Source organism: Cryptomeria japonica, chromosome 2 (genome assembly GCF_030272615.1).
Source record: "Cryptomeria japonica chromosome 2, Sugi_1.0, whole genome shotgun sequence".
NCBI lineage: Eukaryota > Viridiplantae > Streptophyta > Pinopsida > Cupressales > Cupressaceae > Cryptomeria > Cryptomeria japonica.
This window is the reverse complement of record NC_081406.1, coordinates 181,143,158-181,160,892: the sequence shown is the minus strand read 5'-3', so window position 1 is coordinate 181,160,892 and position 17,735 is coordinate 181,143,158. Positions and strand designations below refer to the sequence as shown.

General features: G+C 36.3%; 1 protein-coding gene across 1 annotated transcript; it reads right to left on the bottom strand.

The window, feature by feature from the left end:
- Positions 1-1,746: 1,746 nt before the first annotated feature.
- Positions 1,747-14,761, bottom strand: LOC131053620 (large ribosomal subunit protein uL29z). Its single transcript, XM_057988233.2, has 4 exons — positions 14,603-14,761; positions 14,306-14,441; positions 13,869-14,025; positions 1,747-1,990 (listed from the first exon to the last, which is right to left on the bottom strand). Exons 1-4 carry the CDS (start codon positions 14,604-14,606, stop codon positions 1,916-1,918), a joined length of 372 nt encoding a protein of 123 aa, XP_057844216.1. The 5' UTR covers positions 14,607-14,761; the 3' UTR covers positions 1,747-1,915.
- Between the last annotated feature and the right edge of the window lie 2,974 nt (positions 14,762-17,735).

The following is a 17,735-nucleotide window of genomic DNA, read 5'->3' as shown; positions in this document are numbered from 1 at the left end:
TTGGTAAATCCATACAAAAATTGTAAATATATACTATTATTAAATTCAGAATATCACACATCATGGGTGGAACAGAATGACTTGCGTTCAAAGGGACGCCTAGTTTTGAAAATTGACAATTTCCATTCAAAATATGGCAGCATTGGGTGTTACATCAAATGCTCTTTTATTTATTGAAGAAGTCAGAATTGTATATAAAAGCTTACTAAATAAATCAAGTCCACCTATCATAGATCCAAATCATGTATGAGTTAAAATCCCCGAAGAATTTCACTTTAGTTTTTATTAAGCAGGAACGGGCCCTGATCCCAAAAGTCAGAACATTAAAAAGAGAAGACAAAAAGAGATAGGGGCAAGCAGGCCAAGACCTATGTCAAAAAAAATCACAGGCCAGAGGTCACCACTAAACTCTATTATCATAACAGTGACATGCAGGTCCATTTCAAACCAAAAACAGGCACACTTAATTTTATAAAAGAAGAAACTTGATGCACATGATTTATTATAAGGATTTTGTTTTATATTATTCTTTATGAGTTAAAGTTTGCATACAGTGCCAAGAGAATTCAAATGAATTATAAAGCACAAGACAGAAAATTTTCAGCCTTCTAACAAAGAGCTCAGGATTCAAAGCAAGGCATCAGTCTTTCAGCCCTCCGAAATGCCATCAAACCAAAAAAATTAAATAAATGGTGACTATCACATTACAAAGGATTTGTTTAGATGTGAAGAATGACCAAGCCCTGTGACAGCTGTAGAATTAAGAGTTGTTTGCAATACCATAAGACACACTCCATTTATGTGTATGGACTCTTATTTAAAAGTGCAATGCACAAGAGGGTTCCAATGTGCAAGGTGTGTGAGCAGGCCCACACAGAAGTTGCTTGCAATGCCAACACCATCATCCTGTTCCTCACCTACAAAGCCAACAGACATTGTGCAGACCCTCCATCGCCAATACAATTCCCATGGAAATGCCTCGTCCAACCTAGAAATGCCCAGGTATGCCTATAAACAACTCTGAACAATTCTAAGCCCCCCAAAATAAAGATACCCTATCCAACTATACAGGTGTCTGATAATCAAATCTGATTCCAAAATGAATCATACCCAGATACACAGGGTTTTCTGTCAATTCGTTACAATAGCCATGAGTTCATCAAACAAAAATAAGCTATTAAGTATTAACACATCACTAGTTACAGCATTCTAAACCGTAGCTTTAGCTATCTCAAAAATGCCCATCCAACATAACTACATCATAACTCAAAAGCAATATGACAATACAACTTTGATAATTATGTTGAGACACAAACATATCAAGATAACTTAGAGGAGCAACTTATGATTCACAGAAGTTCTGCTAATAATGGTACATGCAATCTCTCTGGTTTCAATTCAAACTCTGGGAATTTTGATGATATTATATTTAAATCTGAAAAACCTGCGAGTGAAACACTTAGGAAAAGCAGGGAAAGATTTTGAAGGAAAGAGGAATAGATTAGACTCATTCAAATGCCATGGATATGATGAATAAAAGGATGCCTCCTGTTAATCATATGGAGCTTATTTATATAATTTATTATGACATCCACATAAATAACTTGTCCAACTCTGGTGTCTGTAAGTCATTTGCTTTTTGCAATCCCATTTATGTATAGAATTTAATTTAACTCTTAACAGTTTAAATATGTATTACTTGGTACAAAAAAAATGGGACAGGTTTAAACAGTTAAACACATCCAATGAAAATAAGTATTTTTTCATCAATGATGAACATGGTATTACAAGAACATTAAATCATATTACCAATTTATGAAAACCGCTGTTCAACAATGAAAACTCACTTCATCAAAAAAAAACATGGGCATGCAATTGGCAATTCTACAGTTGACGACCTAAATAGTCCTTATCTCTAGACTTTAATTGCATACTTTCTCATAGGGAAATACTTGTCCTTTTTCTTCTCTCTCTCTGTCTTCAATGAAGCCTGAAACAAAAATGAAAAAAGTAGTTAAAGTTAATAATCTATTTTAACAAGAATTATTAGGATATTAATTATGTTGGAACTTCTTGAAACAAATATCCTGTCAGATCAAGGTTTCCTCTTAAAACTTTGTTGTTATTTAGGCACATTTGAATTCGTTGTTTTCGGAATGGGCTATGCACAAATGAACAAATCTGACAATTAACAGAGTAAAACCATTACACAGCCCAAACTGGAAGTCATCCTACATGAGTGTTAAATAAATTGCTAAATAATTTATATTAAAATATCAAATGCATGACCCACAGATAATAGAGACTTGCAAACAGAGCACAGCCAGTAACTGACCAAGGTGACTAGGGCAACACTTTAAAAAAGTTGAAATCAGAAATAAGATTACACACATTTGATTATACAATCAGCATTACTATTGAATATGAAATAGGGACTACTAGTTCCAAACTTTAGCTTTTGCATCATGAGAATGACAACCAGCAAACAAGTTACTCAGGTTGGCCACTTGAAACACCTATTTTGACCATTTGACAGAGAAAAACATCTGTGAGTAATCTATCAATCTGCTTTTGTACCATGTTCTAAAATAATTTCCAATGGATCTGAGTAATCTACCCATCCGCTTTTCGGCCATGTCTTTGACTATTTTCAAATCATCAAGACAAGAACAATTTTCACAACTAACACTAGTATCAGATATGTCAGTATGGTATAAGTTCAAATGAAAAACCCATTGTAGGTTCCAAAACTGAGACCCTAGGTTCACATTGCCAGGAGACAAGATAAAGCAATGAAAATAAGTGGATTATATTATCTCCTCTAAATTTGTCAGTCACAAAATCTGAGTATAATCAAATTGCTTTAAGGGTGTTTTACTAAACTAATCAAACCTAATGTCCAGACATTAAATATGTGTATGTTAGAAAAGGAATCAAGGGAACTTAAACAGACCAATAAGTAGCACAAAAAGTTAGGACGCTGTTATAACTGATAGCCTATTTTGCTTTTGGGTTGAAATAGTCATTGACAAGTGTAATGTCCCCTACTGGGTTTAGGCCTGTTTTAACCATAATTAATCTATTTCAATATACTTTTGACTTAAACTAAATTGATTAGGATATAAATCAATCTTAACATGAATCAAATCTGTAATATTCCATAGTTCAATTAACTTATCAATTATTAATAAATAAATTGTTCATCTACCATCCTAGATAATTATTCCATAATTAATTTTATCATCCATAATTCTAATGCAAGTGTCAACCTTTGTTACTACTTCAGTTCTAAGGAAGAAGAGGACGTCTATGTTACCAAAGCACTTAGAGACCAAAATACAATAGCCTCCCTCAAAGTTTACGGACCCAAGCCCTTACACTATGTTGGGACCATGCCCTCAAAGTTTACGGGATGCTGATCCTTACCCCATCTTGGAAATCATCTTATTGACTGGATTTAGACTGCCCCTCTTTGGAAACAACTCAATCCCATCTTCTTAAATACTGACAGTAATAACATGATTCAGACTACAAGTATACAAACTTCATGTATTATATGAATATATATGAAATTAAGTATGCCTGTCATACATATTGCTGTCTATATTAATATTACTACTAAATTCTGCATAACAACATTATCAGGCTTCATATATTAAGCACATCCCCATGCATACCACCAAGAACAAAGATGCTACTGCCTGTTGTTGGTGTTGGAAATAAGCCACACCCGGACCAACGATGGACTGGTCCAAGAGGGGCCAGTAGCTCAGTGGTAGAGCACTCCAGCAGTGTATGGAAGGTCCTAGGTTCGATTCCTAGCTGGTCCATGTCTCGACATGGTATCAGAGCCAGGTTCAGGCTAGGAGCCCCAAGCACACAAGAGGTGTGGCTTAAGGGGGGTTGTTAGTGTTGGAAATAAGCCACACCTGGACCAAGGATGGACTGGCCCAAGAGGGGCTAGTAGCTCAGTGGTAGAGCACTCCAGCAGCGTATGGAAGGTCCTAGGTTTGAGTCCTAGCTGGTCCATGTCTCAACACCTGTAACTTAATAACAGTTCTGATCTGATCCAATCCATGGTGATGTTACTGGATGCTTTGATTCCTTTCCTTTATATCTCTCAATGTGAGGGAGAGGTCACACCTCTTCATCATGCATGCCCTTTGGCAAGAGACAAACCATTAGCACCTTTTGAAAGAGTGCAACTCTTCATTATTTCTGCACTTTGAAAGGGACATAAGTTCATAACCTTTCATAATCAGATGTGCACTTATTTAAATCAGATGTGCACTTCTGATTTCCAAATTATCCCCCCCCTCTCAAATGAGGTTCTCTTCTTCCTTTTATATATCATTGTTGAGGGAGTCACAACTTTTCCTTCCATTTCTTATGACATTCATTAACTTAATTAAATTTTAATTAATTATATTTAATTATATTCTTGAGAGTTTGATTGATATGCCATGAGATTGTTTCAGGAGGACAAATGTTACAATGTATCATGAATGCAACAATACGCAAGAGAAGAGGATAAGGCTCTAAGATTCACAGATGATTACACTGAACTGCCATTTGGGGTTATAATCTACGTTACCCGGGGACGCATCCCCGACCTGAAAACCCCCGTCCGCGTCCCAGGGACATTTCGGGGACTTGGGGACGGCCAGGGGACATTTCCCCCCGTCCCCAAATTGTCCTGCATTTTGAGGGGACGTCCCCGAAAAGGGGGGACGCCTGCCCTAGCTCTGGGGGACGTCTGTATGTCCCGGGGACGGCTGGGACGTCCCCAATCCATCCTGGGGACAGTCAGACATCCCCCATATCTAAGGTCATTAAAAAATATTAAAAAAATATAAAAAGTTGTATTTTCATTTTTTTTAAAAAATTTTCTAATATAAGCCCCTTATTAATTCAAATTGTTATTAAAAATAAAAAAAATTAAAAGATGACATTAATTAAATTTTAAATTTATTAATTTAATTCATAATTTTATATCAAACGTTTAAAATTTTAATTAATTCATATTATAAATATAAATATTAAATTGACAAATTGTTAATCATTTAAAATTTAAAATTTAAAATTAATAAATATTATGATATGCATATTGACAATGTGAATGAATTGAAATTCTGATTTATGAATGCATAATTGACATTGCATATTGTCTATTGAGTATTAACAATGTTGTATGTTCAAAATTTACATTCTAAAATGTTTTCAACTTTTCATAGTATCATACACATGCTATATCCATATTTTCATATGAATATAATGTATATATGCATGCTTTATCCATGTTTTCATATGAACATTTAGAATTTTGAAATTTTCCTATATATTTTAAATTTTTCCTATATTTTATATAGCCGTCCCCCGCCGTCCCCCACCATCCCTGAATTTGGCAAAAAAAATTGCCGTCCCGGAAACGCGTCCCACCGTCCCTTGCTGTCCCTGTCCCGGAAACTCGGGGTAACGTAGGTTATAATCTTAAACAATGGACAGTGCAAAAGAAAGGAAGCAGGACAGTCCCACAAATAGTCAAGTCATGAGGTGCTCAAACAGCAACAAACTATGACAGTTCATGCCTAAATGATTAAAAAAAAATTGCTATTCCTCTATTTGGTTTTGTCCCATTATTGTATCGTGAAAAGCGAAGACATGGTAATGGTGAAATCATAATTAGTTGATTCTTGTTACCATCCAAGTGTTAATAGAGTATAAAAGAAGGAAAAATGTTGTGTAGACTTTCTAGGACTGTCTTACAAACAGGTCAGACCTTATCATGACAGTTCATAACAAAGGATAAGGAAGCAACATTGAAACACTATGAGAGATTGTAACAATAACAAAGCCAACCATCATGATAATTACAGAATGAAGAATCAGTCAACAAATGATGAATGACTGTGAGGCAAATTATGGGATATGAAAATTCACGAAACATTTAAAAGAGAAATTTAGAACATTTGCCAGAGCAGTTGAAGGTCACTGACACATGAAACTGTTTTGTGATTATGATACAGAGGAGATGTTACTATCATAAACATAGCAGTCTTTAAGTGGACATAAGGTATAAACATGAGGGTCTATGGGGACATTAGGCAGGGGTTGACAAGAGAGGACTAAGCCTTTGCAAAAGAAGATACGGTTATATAAAAGATCAAACGAACATGATACACCATTCATTGACATGTGGCAATGCTACAAGAAGATGACAGTGTGTGGTGATTGAAAATATGAAGTGTTGATAATGGTCTATACAAGCCTTGATGGTAGGAGACACAAGTATATGACAGTGAGAAGTAAACACACTCCTCACAAGCCCGTGGAAGACAGACCTAAAAGCGCATGACGGTTTGCCATGCCTAGAAAAGAGTTGAGATATTTTAAGTGGACAAACATAAGACAACCTAAAGGCACACGTGACAGTTCTATCATGATTTTGCAAGTCAAATTCATGATGATAATAAGACACAGGACAGAGTTAATGGCAATAGATGGTGCTAATGTGAGATATAAGATGGAGGTGAAGATAGTCTAGAACATTGTCTTTCAAATGGCAGTCACAGTGAAGGGTATGAAATGCATATCAGTACCAAAGATGGTCAAGAAGGTATGACAATCATAAGACGACAATCACAGGGTTCATGAAACCATAAACAGCATGTTAGAAGACTTGAAGCACAAACAAAGGAAGCTACGGATAAAGGACAGAGGACGGTCCAAGCATGTGGATTTAGGCTATCAATGAGCCACAAAGACACCAACATGGCATGTAAGTGACAAAAGTAAAGAGCAATAAAAAGGGATAGTTATGGCTTGCTATTGAAAGGAGACCGTGATCATATACATGTAAGATTGACAGTCAAAAAGACCATGTTCTATGCCCAACAATGTTGAAAAGGAAACATTAAAGGAATATCCACAAGGAATACACAATCTAAAGGAAAAGGAGAAAAGATAGAAGGCATGAATGACATGGGACAAATGTAAAACTGTTGCTAAGTGAATAGTCAAAGAGTTATGCATGACAGCCACCATAGTAAAAAAGGCTAAAGAGCAGTGATTGTAAAGGCAATGTGCACAATCATTCAGTCATGAGTATGTGAGAAAGTATGGTGTGTAAAGACGATGGCATAAAAGACCTTGAGAGGCTTATTAGATTTCCACATATCATTGTTTTGTGACGATAAAAGTGTTGTTTTTATGATCAGAATTCAGTTAGACAGAGATAAAGCAATAATGAACAATAAGATACAGTCAATACCCAGCAGCAATTATATCTCTTATATAATAAATGAAGGAGCAGCAATTCTGATTTACAATTTAGCCACACACTTGGCTAATATGAAACAATAAGAACAGCATCTCTCCTAGGTGCGATTATACAATGAATGATATATTTTCTTAATCACAATCTGCCTGATGAAAGAGATGTCGATCTGCTGCTCAATGTCGATCTCCTTGTGGTAGTACGCACTTGTCTTGATGAATTGATTATCTTCATAGAGAGAGCAGTGCCCTCTACAAATACTATACAATATGGACTCTACCAAACAATGTGTTTCTCCAAGATACATCGGCCTCTTGCAAAATGACATGTCACTAACAAAAGGTGGTGATCAATAATGAAGAGCCTCTTCACAAAAATCAGCTCCAAATAAATATATATATCCACGGCTTATTTATTTGCTTATTAATTACATCGATAGAAGGATGAGGCCCGAAGCTATATCATCAACACTCCCTCTTAACTAGGGAGGAATTCTTCTAGATATTCAATGTCATGGAGTCTCTCAACATGACACCCACAATGGCTACACCCATTTGTGGAAAAGAGCTCATCACAGAGTCACTCTACTTGATATCATCATGGAGTCACTCAACATGACATCCACCATGACTACACTCATGTATGGAAAGAAACATGTGCACAAGTGCCCATCATGTAGTCACTCAACATGATGTCATCATGGAGTCTATCAACATGATGTCCACCATGGCTACTCCCATGTGTGCAAAAACACAAGTACAAAGAATTCATCACGAAGTCTCTCAACGTGATGTTGCCATGGAGTCTCTCAACATGACATCCACCATGGCTACTCCCAAAGGGTGGAAAGAACCACATCTCCGTCTTAGAGATGGACAAAGGCTTTCACCTCAAATTTCTCCATCTCAGAGAAAATGCATCATAGCAAATCACAAAAGATCACTAATGTTGAGTCTCCCTCTCAAAATGCACAAACTTCACTCTAGAGAGAGGCTTGGTGAGAATGTCAGTCGTCTGATAATCAGTGCAAATATACCTCAACTAAATAGCTTTCCTCAATACCATATCTCTGATGTAATGGTATTTGATCTCAACATGTTTTATTCTGTCATGCAACATTGGATTGACAGATAGCTTCACACAACTTTGATTGTCACAATTAATTGTAGTAGGCTCAAATATTGTCCAAATAAACCTGCAAGGAGCTTCTGAAGCCACACTGCTTCTCGAGCTGCTACACATGTTGCAATATATTCAACTTCTGCAGTGCTTAGAGCCACTGAAGACTGCTTCCTGCTACACCAAGAAATCATGGTAGACCCAAAACTAAAGCAACATCCATAGGTGCTCTTCCTGTCAGTTACACTCACGGCCTAATCAAAATCAGAGTAGCCTTGTAACTTCAGATCTACCCCAGAAGTATATCTCAAGCCATATCCTATAGTGCCACATAAGTATCTCAAGATGTGCTTTGCTGCAACTAGATGAATTTGCCTTGGTTCACTCATGAACTCACTGAGGGCACTCACTGCATAGCAAATGTTTCGTCTAGTATTGACTACATACATCAATGATTCAATCAACTACCTGTACATGGTGGGATCTACCAAATCTGAACTAGCTGCAGACACGCTTAATTTCTTCAAATTTGTTTCCATCGGTGTAGACATAGATTTGCAATCCAACATCCCAAATCTCTCCAAGATATCTATATTGTATTTCCCTTGACTTAGAATAATCTCATTGGATCTTTGCCACACTTCTAGTCCTAGGAAGTAATGCATAAGACCTAAATCCTTCATCTCAAACTCAGAAGCTAACTCCTTGCATTTAACAATGAGATGTTCTTCTCTAGTAAGAAATAAGTCATCAACATAAAGAACCAATATTAAAATCTCACCATCAATTACCTTGAAGTAGAGATTTGAATCTGTATCATTCTTGGAGAATCCCAAGCTCATCAAATATCAATCAATCCTCTCATACCAAGCACGAGGTGCCTGTTTAAGGCCATACAATGCCTTTTTAAATCTACATACATGAGATTCCTTTCCATGAATCACAAACCCATGTGGTTGTTCAATGTACACTTCTTCTTCAATCATACCATTAAGGAATGTTGTCTTTATGTCCATTTGGTGTAGCTTACATCCTTTAGCTGATGCAATAGCAATAATAGTCCTGATGGATGTATAGCGAGCAATAGGAGCAAAGATCTCCTCATTATCTATTCCCTCTTTCTAAGACAATCCTCTAGCCACAAATCTTGCTTTGTACTTTTCAATGCTCCCACCAGCTGCATGCTTCATCTTGAAAAGCCACTTGGAAGATACAATTAATTTCCCTTCTAGTCTAAGAACAACATCCCAAACATCATTCTTGAGAATGGATCAATACTCCTTTGTCATAGCATCTTTCCACACTTGCTAAGTTGATGCCTCCTCAATACTGGAAGGCTCAAACTCAAGGATGTGACTCATTAATGCCATATAGCCTGGAAACTTTTGTGGTCTTTTGCTTTCTCTAAATGTGCATCTAGGGGCTGCATACTTCTCAGCATCTTGCACAGTCTGTCTAGCCCATAGAGGTCGCTTTCGACCTATATCAATATCTCTCAAACCATCAGTAGTTCCAAAGGTTCAACTGGATCAATAGCCTCTTTTGGTTCAATAGACTCCCTCTAAACCTCAGGAGTATGATCAACGTCCATGTCTTGAGGAGTCTCTTGTTCTTCATTATCTATCTCCATGTAAGAACCTTTAGATCTTTTGAATGCAACATCTTCTTCAAAAGAGACATCCCTACTGATCTCTATCTGTTTCTGTCCTGGAATGTAAATCATGTTAGCTTTTGAAGATTCACTGTAACACACAAATATTCCTTTCTTGCTAAATGGTTCTAACTTAGATCTCTTATCTTTAGGCACATGAATATAAACAAGACAACCAAAGATTCTCAAATGACTAGCCTCGGGTTTCACACCTCTAAATGCTTCTTCAAGAGTCATACTTTTCAATATTCGATGAGGACTCCGATTCTGAACATACACTGCAATTTTGGATGCTTTTGCCTAAAGGAAGGTTTGTAAATCTTGATCATGGATCATGGCTTTGGCTGCCTCAACTATGGATCTATTCTTCCTTTTTGCAACTCTGTTTTGTTGAGGATTGTAAGGAACACAAAACTCCCTTTTAATCCCTACCTCAATACAAACGTTACGAAAGCCTCCAAAGGTGTATTCTACTCCATTATTAAATCTCAAAATCTTGATCCTTTTCCCGAACAAATTTTCTACTTCGAGCCTTAAATTCTTTGAATTTCTCAAGTTCTTCTTCAAATTCCTTAGAATTCAAAAAATAAATCCAAGTCTTTCTAGAGTAGTCATCAATGAAAATTACATAATACCAAAAACCACTCAAAGATGCCACAGACATTGGTCCAACACAAATCAAAATGAACAAGATCTAGAATACATTTTTGAGTTTCAGAAGGCCGGAAACCATCTTCTCCATGGATGGAAGAGCTTTGAAGTGAAGGTGAGCAAGTCTCCTACGCCATATCTCACTCGAACTAGAAGAATCATGCAATAATACTTGAACTGGGCTAGTAGAAAGTCTATGTTGGCAAAGACCAAGACTTTCTTGGCAAACACCAATCACCTTAGCTGTTTTGATGCTAGAGTTCTTCGGCCAAGCAAGAACTTTCCCTTCTGAGAATGCAACTTGATATCTTTGTCCTCCAAAGCTGAAATTGATACAAGGTTCCTTTTGATGCTTGGTACGAACAAGACATCACTCAAATGAAGAGGGATGTCGGAATCTAGATGAAGAGAGGTGGCTCCAGCACCTTTCATTGAATACCAAGCATCATCTTTGATTATCACTTTCAAGTTGGTTTCTCTTTCTACCAAGTCAAAAAGATGCCCTCAATATCATGTAATGTGACGTGAAGCACCACTATCAATCAACCAAGTGTTATTGTCGATTGGAACATTGCTTGAAAGAGCTGAAATGAATAGAAATCCTTCTGATTTGTCTCTAGATTCCCTTTGAGGTGACACTTCATCTACGTCAGTCGTAGAAGCATGTTGTTTTGGTCTTGTTGGACAATCTTGAGCATAGTGACCATACTTGTCACATCTAAAACATTGAATGTGAGAAAGATCCTTCTTCTTCTTAGGTTCAAAGCAAAATCTGATTTTTTGTCTCTATTACTTTTGAAATTTCTTTTATTTCTGGAAGTTTGAGCAGCAAGTACATGAGTGTCTTCATTGTGAGAGCTTCATCCAATCCCTCTTGCAGCCAATCTAGATTCCTCTTGAATACAATCAGCTCTAAGGCAATCAAACTTTGGTAGCTTAGATCTTCCACTGATACCTTGGATAAAAGGTTCCCAAGATTGAGGAAGACCATTAAGTGCCAACATGACTAAGTTTGTCTTCAACTATATCTCCAATGGTATTTAGTTGATCCTTCAATTCAGTAATCTTCATGAAGAAGGAGATGACTGAAACTCCTTTAACCATCTTGATGTGGTGAAGTTGTTGCCTTAAAGCAAGGGCTCTACTAGTGTTATTGATCTCATACAATCCCTCCAAGGTCTTGAACATGTCTCTAGCCGTCTTCGTCTTGCAGATAACAGGCACAAGGTGATCCTTCACGGAATCAATCAAGATCTTCTTGGCCTTTGTGCCATTCTTCCTCCATAGAGTTTTATCAATCTCATCATCAAGTTGGGGCACCTCACTTTCCACGAATTCGAGAATATCATTCTCTTCTAATGTAATAAGAACTCTAAACTTCCAAGAGGTGAAGTTAAAGGCACCATCAAGTCTATCTTCAACCTTGAGTCTGTTCACCATTTTGATGCTAAGATAGACACTCTAAGATGAGAAGAATGTTTCACAACTTAAACAAATCTGATCATGATCTTGCTTAAACCCGCTCTGATACCATGTCGTTTTTATGATCAGAATTCAGTTAGGCAGAGATAAAGCAATAATGAACAATAAGACACGGTCAATACCCAGCAACAATTATACCTCTTATATGATAAATGTAGGAGTAGCAAATCTGCTTTACAATTTAGCCACACGTTGGGCTAATATGAAACAATAAGAATAGCACCTCTCCTAGGTGCGTTCATACAATGAATGATGTATTTTCTTAATAACAATCTGCCTGATGAAAGAGATGTTGATTTGCTGCTCAATGTCGATCTCCCTATGGTAGTACGCACTTGTCTTGATGAATTGATTATCTTCATAGAGAGAGCAGCGCCCTCTACAAATACTAGACGATATGGACTCTACCAAACAATGCGTCTCTCCAAGATACATCGGCCTCTTGCAAAATGACATATCACTTACAAAAGGTGGTGATCATTAATGAAGCGCCTCTTCACAAAAATTGGCTCCAAATAAATATATATATCCACGGCTTATTTATTTGCTTATAAATTAGATCTATGGAAGGATGAGGAACGAAGCTATATCATCAACAAAATGAACTTTATTTAACCATGATTGATTGTGCTTAAGGATAGTGAGCAGTGATGTGTGGTAAAGTACTATAAGCAGAGGTTTCAGGGTAAAGAAAGAAAGATATGAGAGTTCCTGAGAGAGTGGTGACAGTTAACAGGACAGCTAACAAGCATGGAAGTTATGGAGCATTGTTATGAATGGGGAAGGCTAAGATCATAGGATGTAAAGTGACTAGAACAAAGCGACAATGAACTACGAGTAAAGTATGCAGGAGCTAGTTCAAAAGGGCAAATGCTAATATTCAGACAACATTACAGTTCACTAAAAGAGGTACAGTCAAGAACTAAATAAGAAATATGAGTCATATATAGAACTTTGGAAGCTCAGAGACCAAACAAGATGATAGTGATAGTCGTTTGAAGAGAATAACAAAGCTCACATAACAAAGGCAGTTAATGTCAAGCCATGCAAAAAAACAGGTTTGTAGAGAGCAGAGTAGAGATTAGACTGTGTTAGGACAGTCAGCAATTAGTGTTAGAAGATGAAACTTGTTTGGCCAGGGATGACAGTATGAAGAGCAACTACCCAAAATGGCCTAGTGAACAAGCAAGGACTAGCATAAAGACAAAGACCAGTCCATAACAGAAGTAACAGTGAATGGGGTTATGAGAGAACAAGAAATGTTAGTGGGCAGTCAAAACTACAAAGCAGAGGGAAGGTACAGTCAGGTGACTGTTGAAACTTAAACGTGTAGACTTCAATGATCATGACTGAACCCTGTAACAACTGTAGAATTAAGAGTCGTTTGCTATACTGTAGGGCAGACTCCACTTATTTGTGTATGGACTATTTATTTAGAAGTGCAAAGCACAAGAGGGTTTCAATGTGCAAGGCGTGTGAGCAGGATCCCACTTAAGTTCTCCAACAAACAAACAGGCAATAAACTGGAGCGGTGGCAAGTTGTAGATGTAAAGTGCAGTATACAGCGTGCATTAGCACATGACCCATGTTTTACGCAAGCTTTTGTACAGTCTCTACATACTTCCACAAGTGGAATTACATTAAATGCAAGTTGAATTATTATACAGGGTCATTGGATGATCGCAATACCTGGTGTTTGGTGAGACGTCGTCTAATGGCACGAGTCTTCTTTGGGCGGAGGTCAAGTGGCATGTACTTCTTCTTCTTGAATGCTTCTCTCAACGCAGATTTCTGAGTCTGGGAAATAACAGTCAAAACCTGCGCTATCGATTTCCTTACCACTTTGCTGATAATAAAAAAAAATCGTCATGAATATTAATAGTGATTTTAAAATTAACCAAACCAAGATAGAATGAAACTTCAAACAAAACCAATAGGTACAAACCTTACTTATAGCAAATTAACTCAAAACAAAATGGTGATGCAAATCAAAACCCACTCTAAACACTCAAAAACCCCTAATGGCTGCACTAAACCCTAACGACTACAAGTATTGCAAAAACCGCACCAACCTCAGCAATATATGGAAAACCTAAAAACCTCAATATTGAGGAAAATGTACTTACATCTTTGAGAGCTTGTTGGGGGCTCCGCCTGTTACTTTAGCTACCCTGAGCAGTGCCAACTCAGCCTTGAGCTCCTTCAGCTGATTTTGCAGATCTAACTTGCTCTTTGTGCGCAACTCATGAACCTTGATCCTCGCTGTCCATAACAAAATTACCATAAAAATCAACAAAATTCAAAGTATCCACAATCTTCAGTCCAAGAACAATGTATCCGACTACTGATGAAGGCGAAAAACAAAGGTAGACATATGAACCACGTTAAAACAATTCCCAATGAAAGACATTGAAGTTTCTCACCCATTAGTTATCCGAATTCCGTCGAAATCCTAAACCCTGCGTAAAAAATCACCTTACAGATGAACCCCTATGACAAAATACTGCAAGACCCTCCTTTAGGGTTTTCTTTTTTATATATACGATCAAATATGTATCCCGTGCCGGAATAGGCAATACGCAAAGATTTTTATAATTTTTATTTTTAAATTTGAAGTATTAAAAAGATACGAATTTGAACATAGAAAGGGCATTTTGTAATTGTCTTAACTAGCTTTTGTAATTGTCTTAACTAGCAATTGCATCTTGGTGTGCAATGGGTATCTAATAGGTGCAAAAAGATGTCTTAGAGAAAATGTTGGTCTATTTTTTGTATATATTTGTGCAATAAATGAGGTCAATTGGTTGGCATGATGTTTTTGCAACAAAGTTATCAATAGATAACTGATATCTTCAAATAGTAGAGATCCAAACATAGTTGAATCAAAATCTTTCAACCAAGAAGATAATGAAGCTCTATTGTTGTCATGCTAGTGATAGGGAGAGGGGGAGATAGAGAGGGAGGGAGATATAGGGATGGGTAGAGGGAGAGATAAAAGTGGGAAGATAGAGAGATGGATGTAAAGGAGAGGGAAATGGAGAGAGGAGGGAGAGATAATGAGAGAGATAAGAAAGGGATAGATAGATATGAAAGATATATATAGAGTGAAAAATAACAAAATAAAGCTAAAGTGGGTGATGGAAGAAAAAGTATGGAGATATAGTGATAAATAGGCAAGTAGATAGATATAGAGGTATTGTGTGTGTGTGTGTGTGTGTGTGTGTGTGTGTGTGTGTGTGTGTGTGTGTGTGTGTGAGAGAGAGAGTGTGTGTGTGTGTGAGAGAGAGTGTGTGTGTGTGTGTGTGAGAGAGAGAGAGAGAGAGAGAGAGAAATTGGTAGGCCATTTAACAAGTGATGTTGGTGGTGCAACAAAAGTGTAAATGGAGAAATGGTAACTTCAAATCAACTATGCATTCACTTATAAGAGTTCAAGCATGATTGAAACAAAACTTTGAATTAAGAAGATAATAAGACTTTATTATCAAAAGGCTCATGTTATCTTACATTCTCTTTTCTCTCCTTTTGCCTCTCTACATTTTATCTCTATCTCTCTTCCTCTCTCTTTCTCTCTTTCTATCTCCATCTATTTACATATTAGAAATAATATTAATATTAATTGAAAGATAAAAATCAATGTTAAAAAGAAAACAAAATTATAAAATTAATTGTAAATATAGTTAAATTCTTAAATGAATTAAAACTTCACTTCAAATAATGTATTATAAATAAAAATAAAATATATTAAAATTATTAAAGCTAAAATTTTAACTTCTATATTAAAAATAACAAGTAAAATCAAAATTATAAAGAAAAATAAAATGACACATTTTAAAAAAGAAATATTTCTTTGATTTTTATGATGTAATTTTTTTTTCATTTCTTGATATCATAGATTCTAAAGTTACATGTTTTTAATGTAAAATATTATTGAAGTTTTTTTTTTTTAAATCATTATTTTAAAGAATTTTTTAAAATAAGAATATTATTAATAAATTCTTATTAAATATTATTATATATTAATAAAAAAATTAACGTTATTCAAATTAATATACCTTTTAAATATTATTAAAGGTGTTTTTAATCGATAATTAAATTCTAAAATCAAACATTCTTTGATGCCAGAATAGAAAGTTATTTATTATCTTTTCTTTTAATTATCTAAATTATTTTATGTAAATTGAAAATTTCTTTAAAATTAATTTTAATATATTATTATTTGTAAAAATCACTTTATAATAAAAAGTAATATAAAATGTAGTTATCTATGGCAAGTTGCACGATTGGAGCGGGTGGAGGATGGCAGTAAATCCTGCGTATGATCTCATGGCATTAATGTCATATCTTTGGCACTCATTATCCACCCTATATGATGGTGGAAGAATTTATTACCCGTTGAGCTGCGTGTCAGGGTTTGCTTGTATTAGAATTAATTGTATCTTTGTAGCAAGTGTATGGCATTGCATTGCATGAATTGTTGTTTCAAATCTGCAAGTGACTATGGAATCTAATTTCACTCTGCGAACGAACAAGAAGTTGGTGCCTTTTCTGGGCAAGGTATTGGAGAAGAGGATGCAAGGACTTTTCCAATTTAAAGCGGAGAAGTTGTGGGTGGCGGCTCGTCTCATGCTTGTTGAGGAGGTGATTTACATCTGCCACCGATATTGGACGAACATGGAGGTGTACTTCTTGCTTCTGGTGTGGGCTTGTGAGTTTGAGCCGGAGGTGGAGAAGATAAAACTCACACTGACTAAACTGATTGATGGGGAGCTTTTGATAAACCTTGATTCAATCTTAAAATGGGTGGTACCTCGAGTTGGCATCTGTATTAAGGAAGAGGATGACCAGGAGGAGTTGATACCCTTTGTTCATGGACCGGAGGATGAAATCAAAGACCAATGTCGAGAATGTGCCTGAGTGGGATGGGAAGCGATGAAGCTCTATGTGAAATTAACCATAGCAGATGAAGTCCTAAATGCTCTGCATGTGGCAGCAAAGATGGAAGTTGGCAGGGACCTGAGAGACAGGTTTGAAGAAGGACGGGCCATTCAGCTATTAGCGAGTTTGGAAGGCGACCCTGACTTCGAATGTCTAGATTGCATCCCAAGGATGAAAGGGGAAAGCATCAACCACTGAGGAGGGAGAGGAGAAGGCGAGCCAGGGTGATAGTGAGTGAGTGGCCTGTTGGCCAGTGTTTTTCATATGTTCTTACATGTTTTCAGTTGTTAGTTATTGTTCTAAAACTTAAAGTATTTCTGGAACATTTGGGTTTGTAGGACCAGCAAGGATCCAGTTATTTTCTTTTGGATGTCATAAGTTGTATGGTTGGGTAACTCATAGGATATGACTATGGGTGGTATGGGGTTGATGTTTACTGCGTTTATGCATCTTGGAAGACTGCAATTTTGTATATTTAAATTTCCACATTAATAAAAAGTAAAATATTTACCGATAAAAAAAAAGTAATATAAAATAAAAAGAAGATATAAATAAAAATAAATTTATTTAATTGTTATCTATGGTGAATGGACAAGATGATTATTTGAATTTGTTTTATGA

Bases quoted from the DNA above. Each gene is read 5' to 3' on its own strand.
- LOC131053620 (XM_057988233.2), bottom strand. The intron at 14,026-14,305 runs GTAAGTACATTT...TTTTATTATCAG, and splicing joins CCCAACAAGCTCTCAAAGAT to CAAAGTGGTAAGGAAATCGA. The intron at 1,991-13,868 runs GTATTGCGATCA...TTTTTGTTTCAG, and splicing joins GACGTCTCACCAAACACCAG to GCTTCATTGAAGACAGAGAG.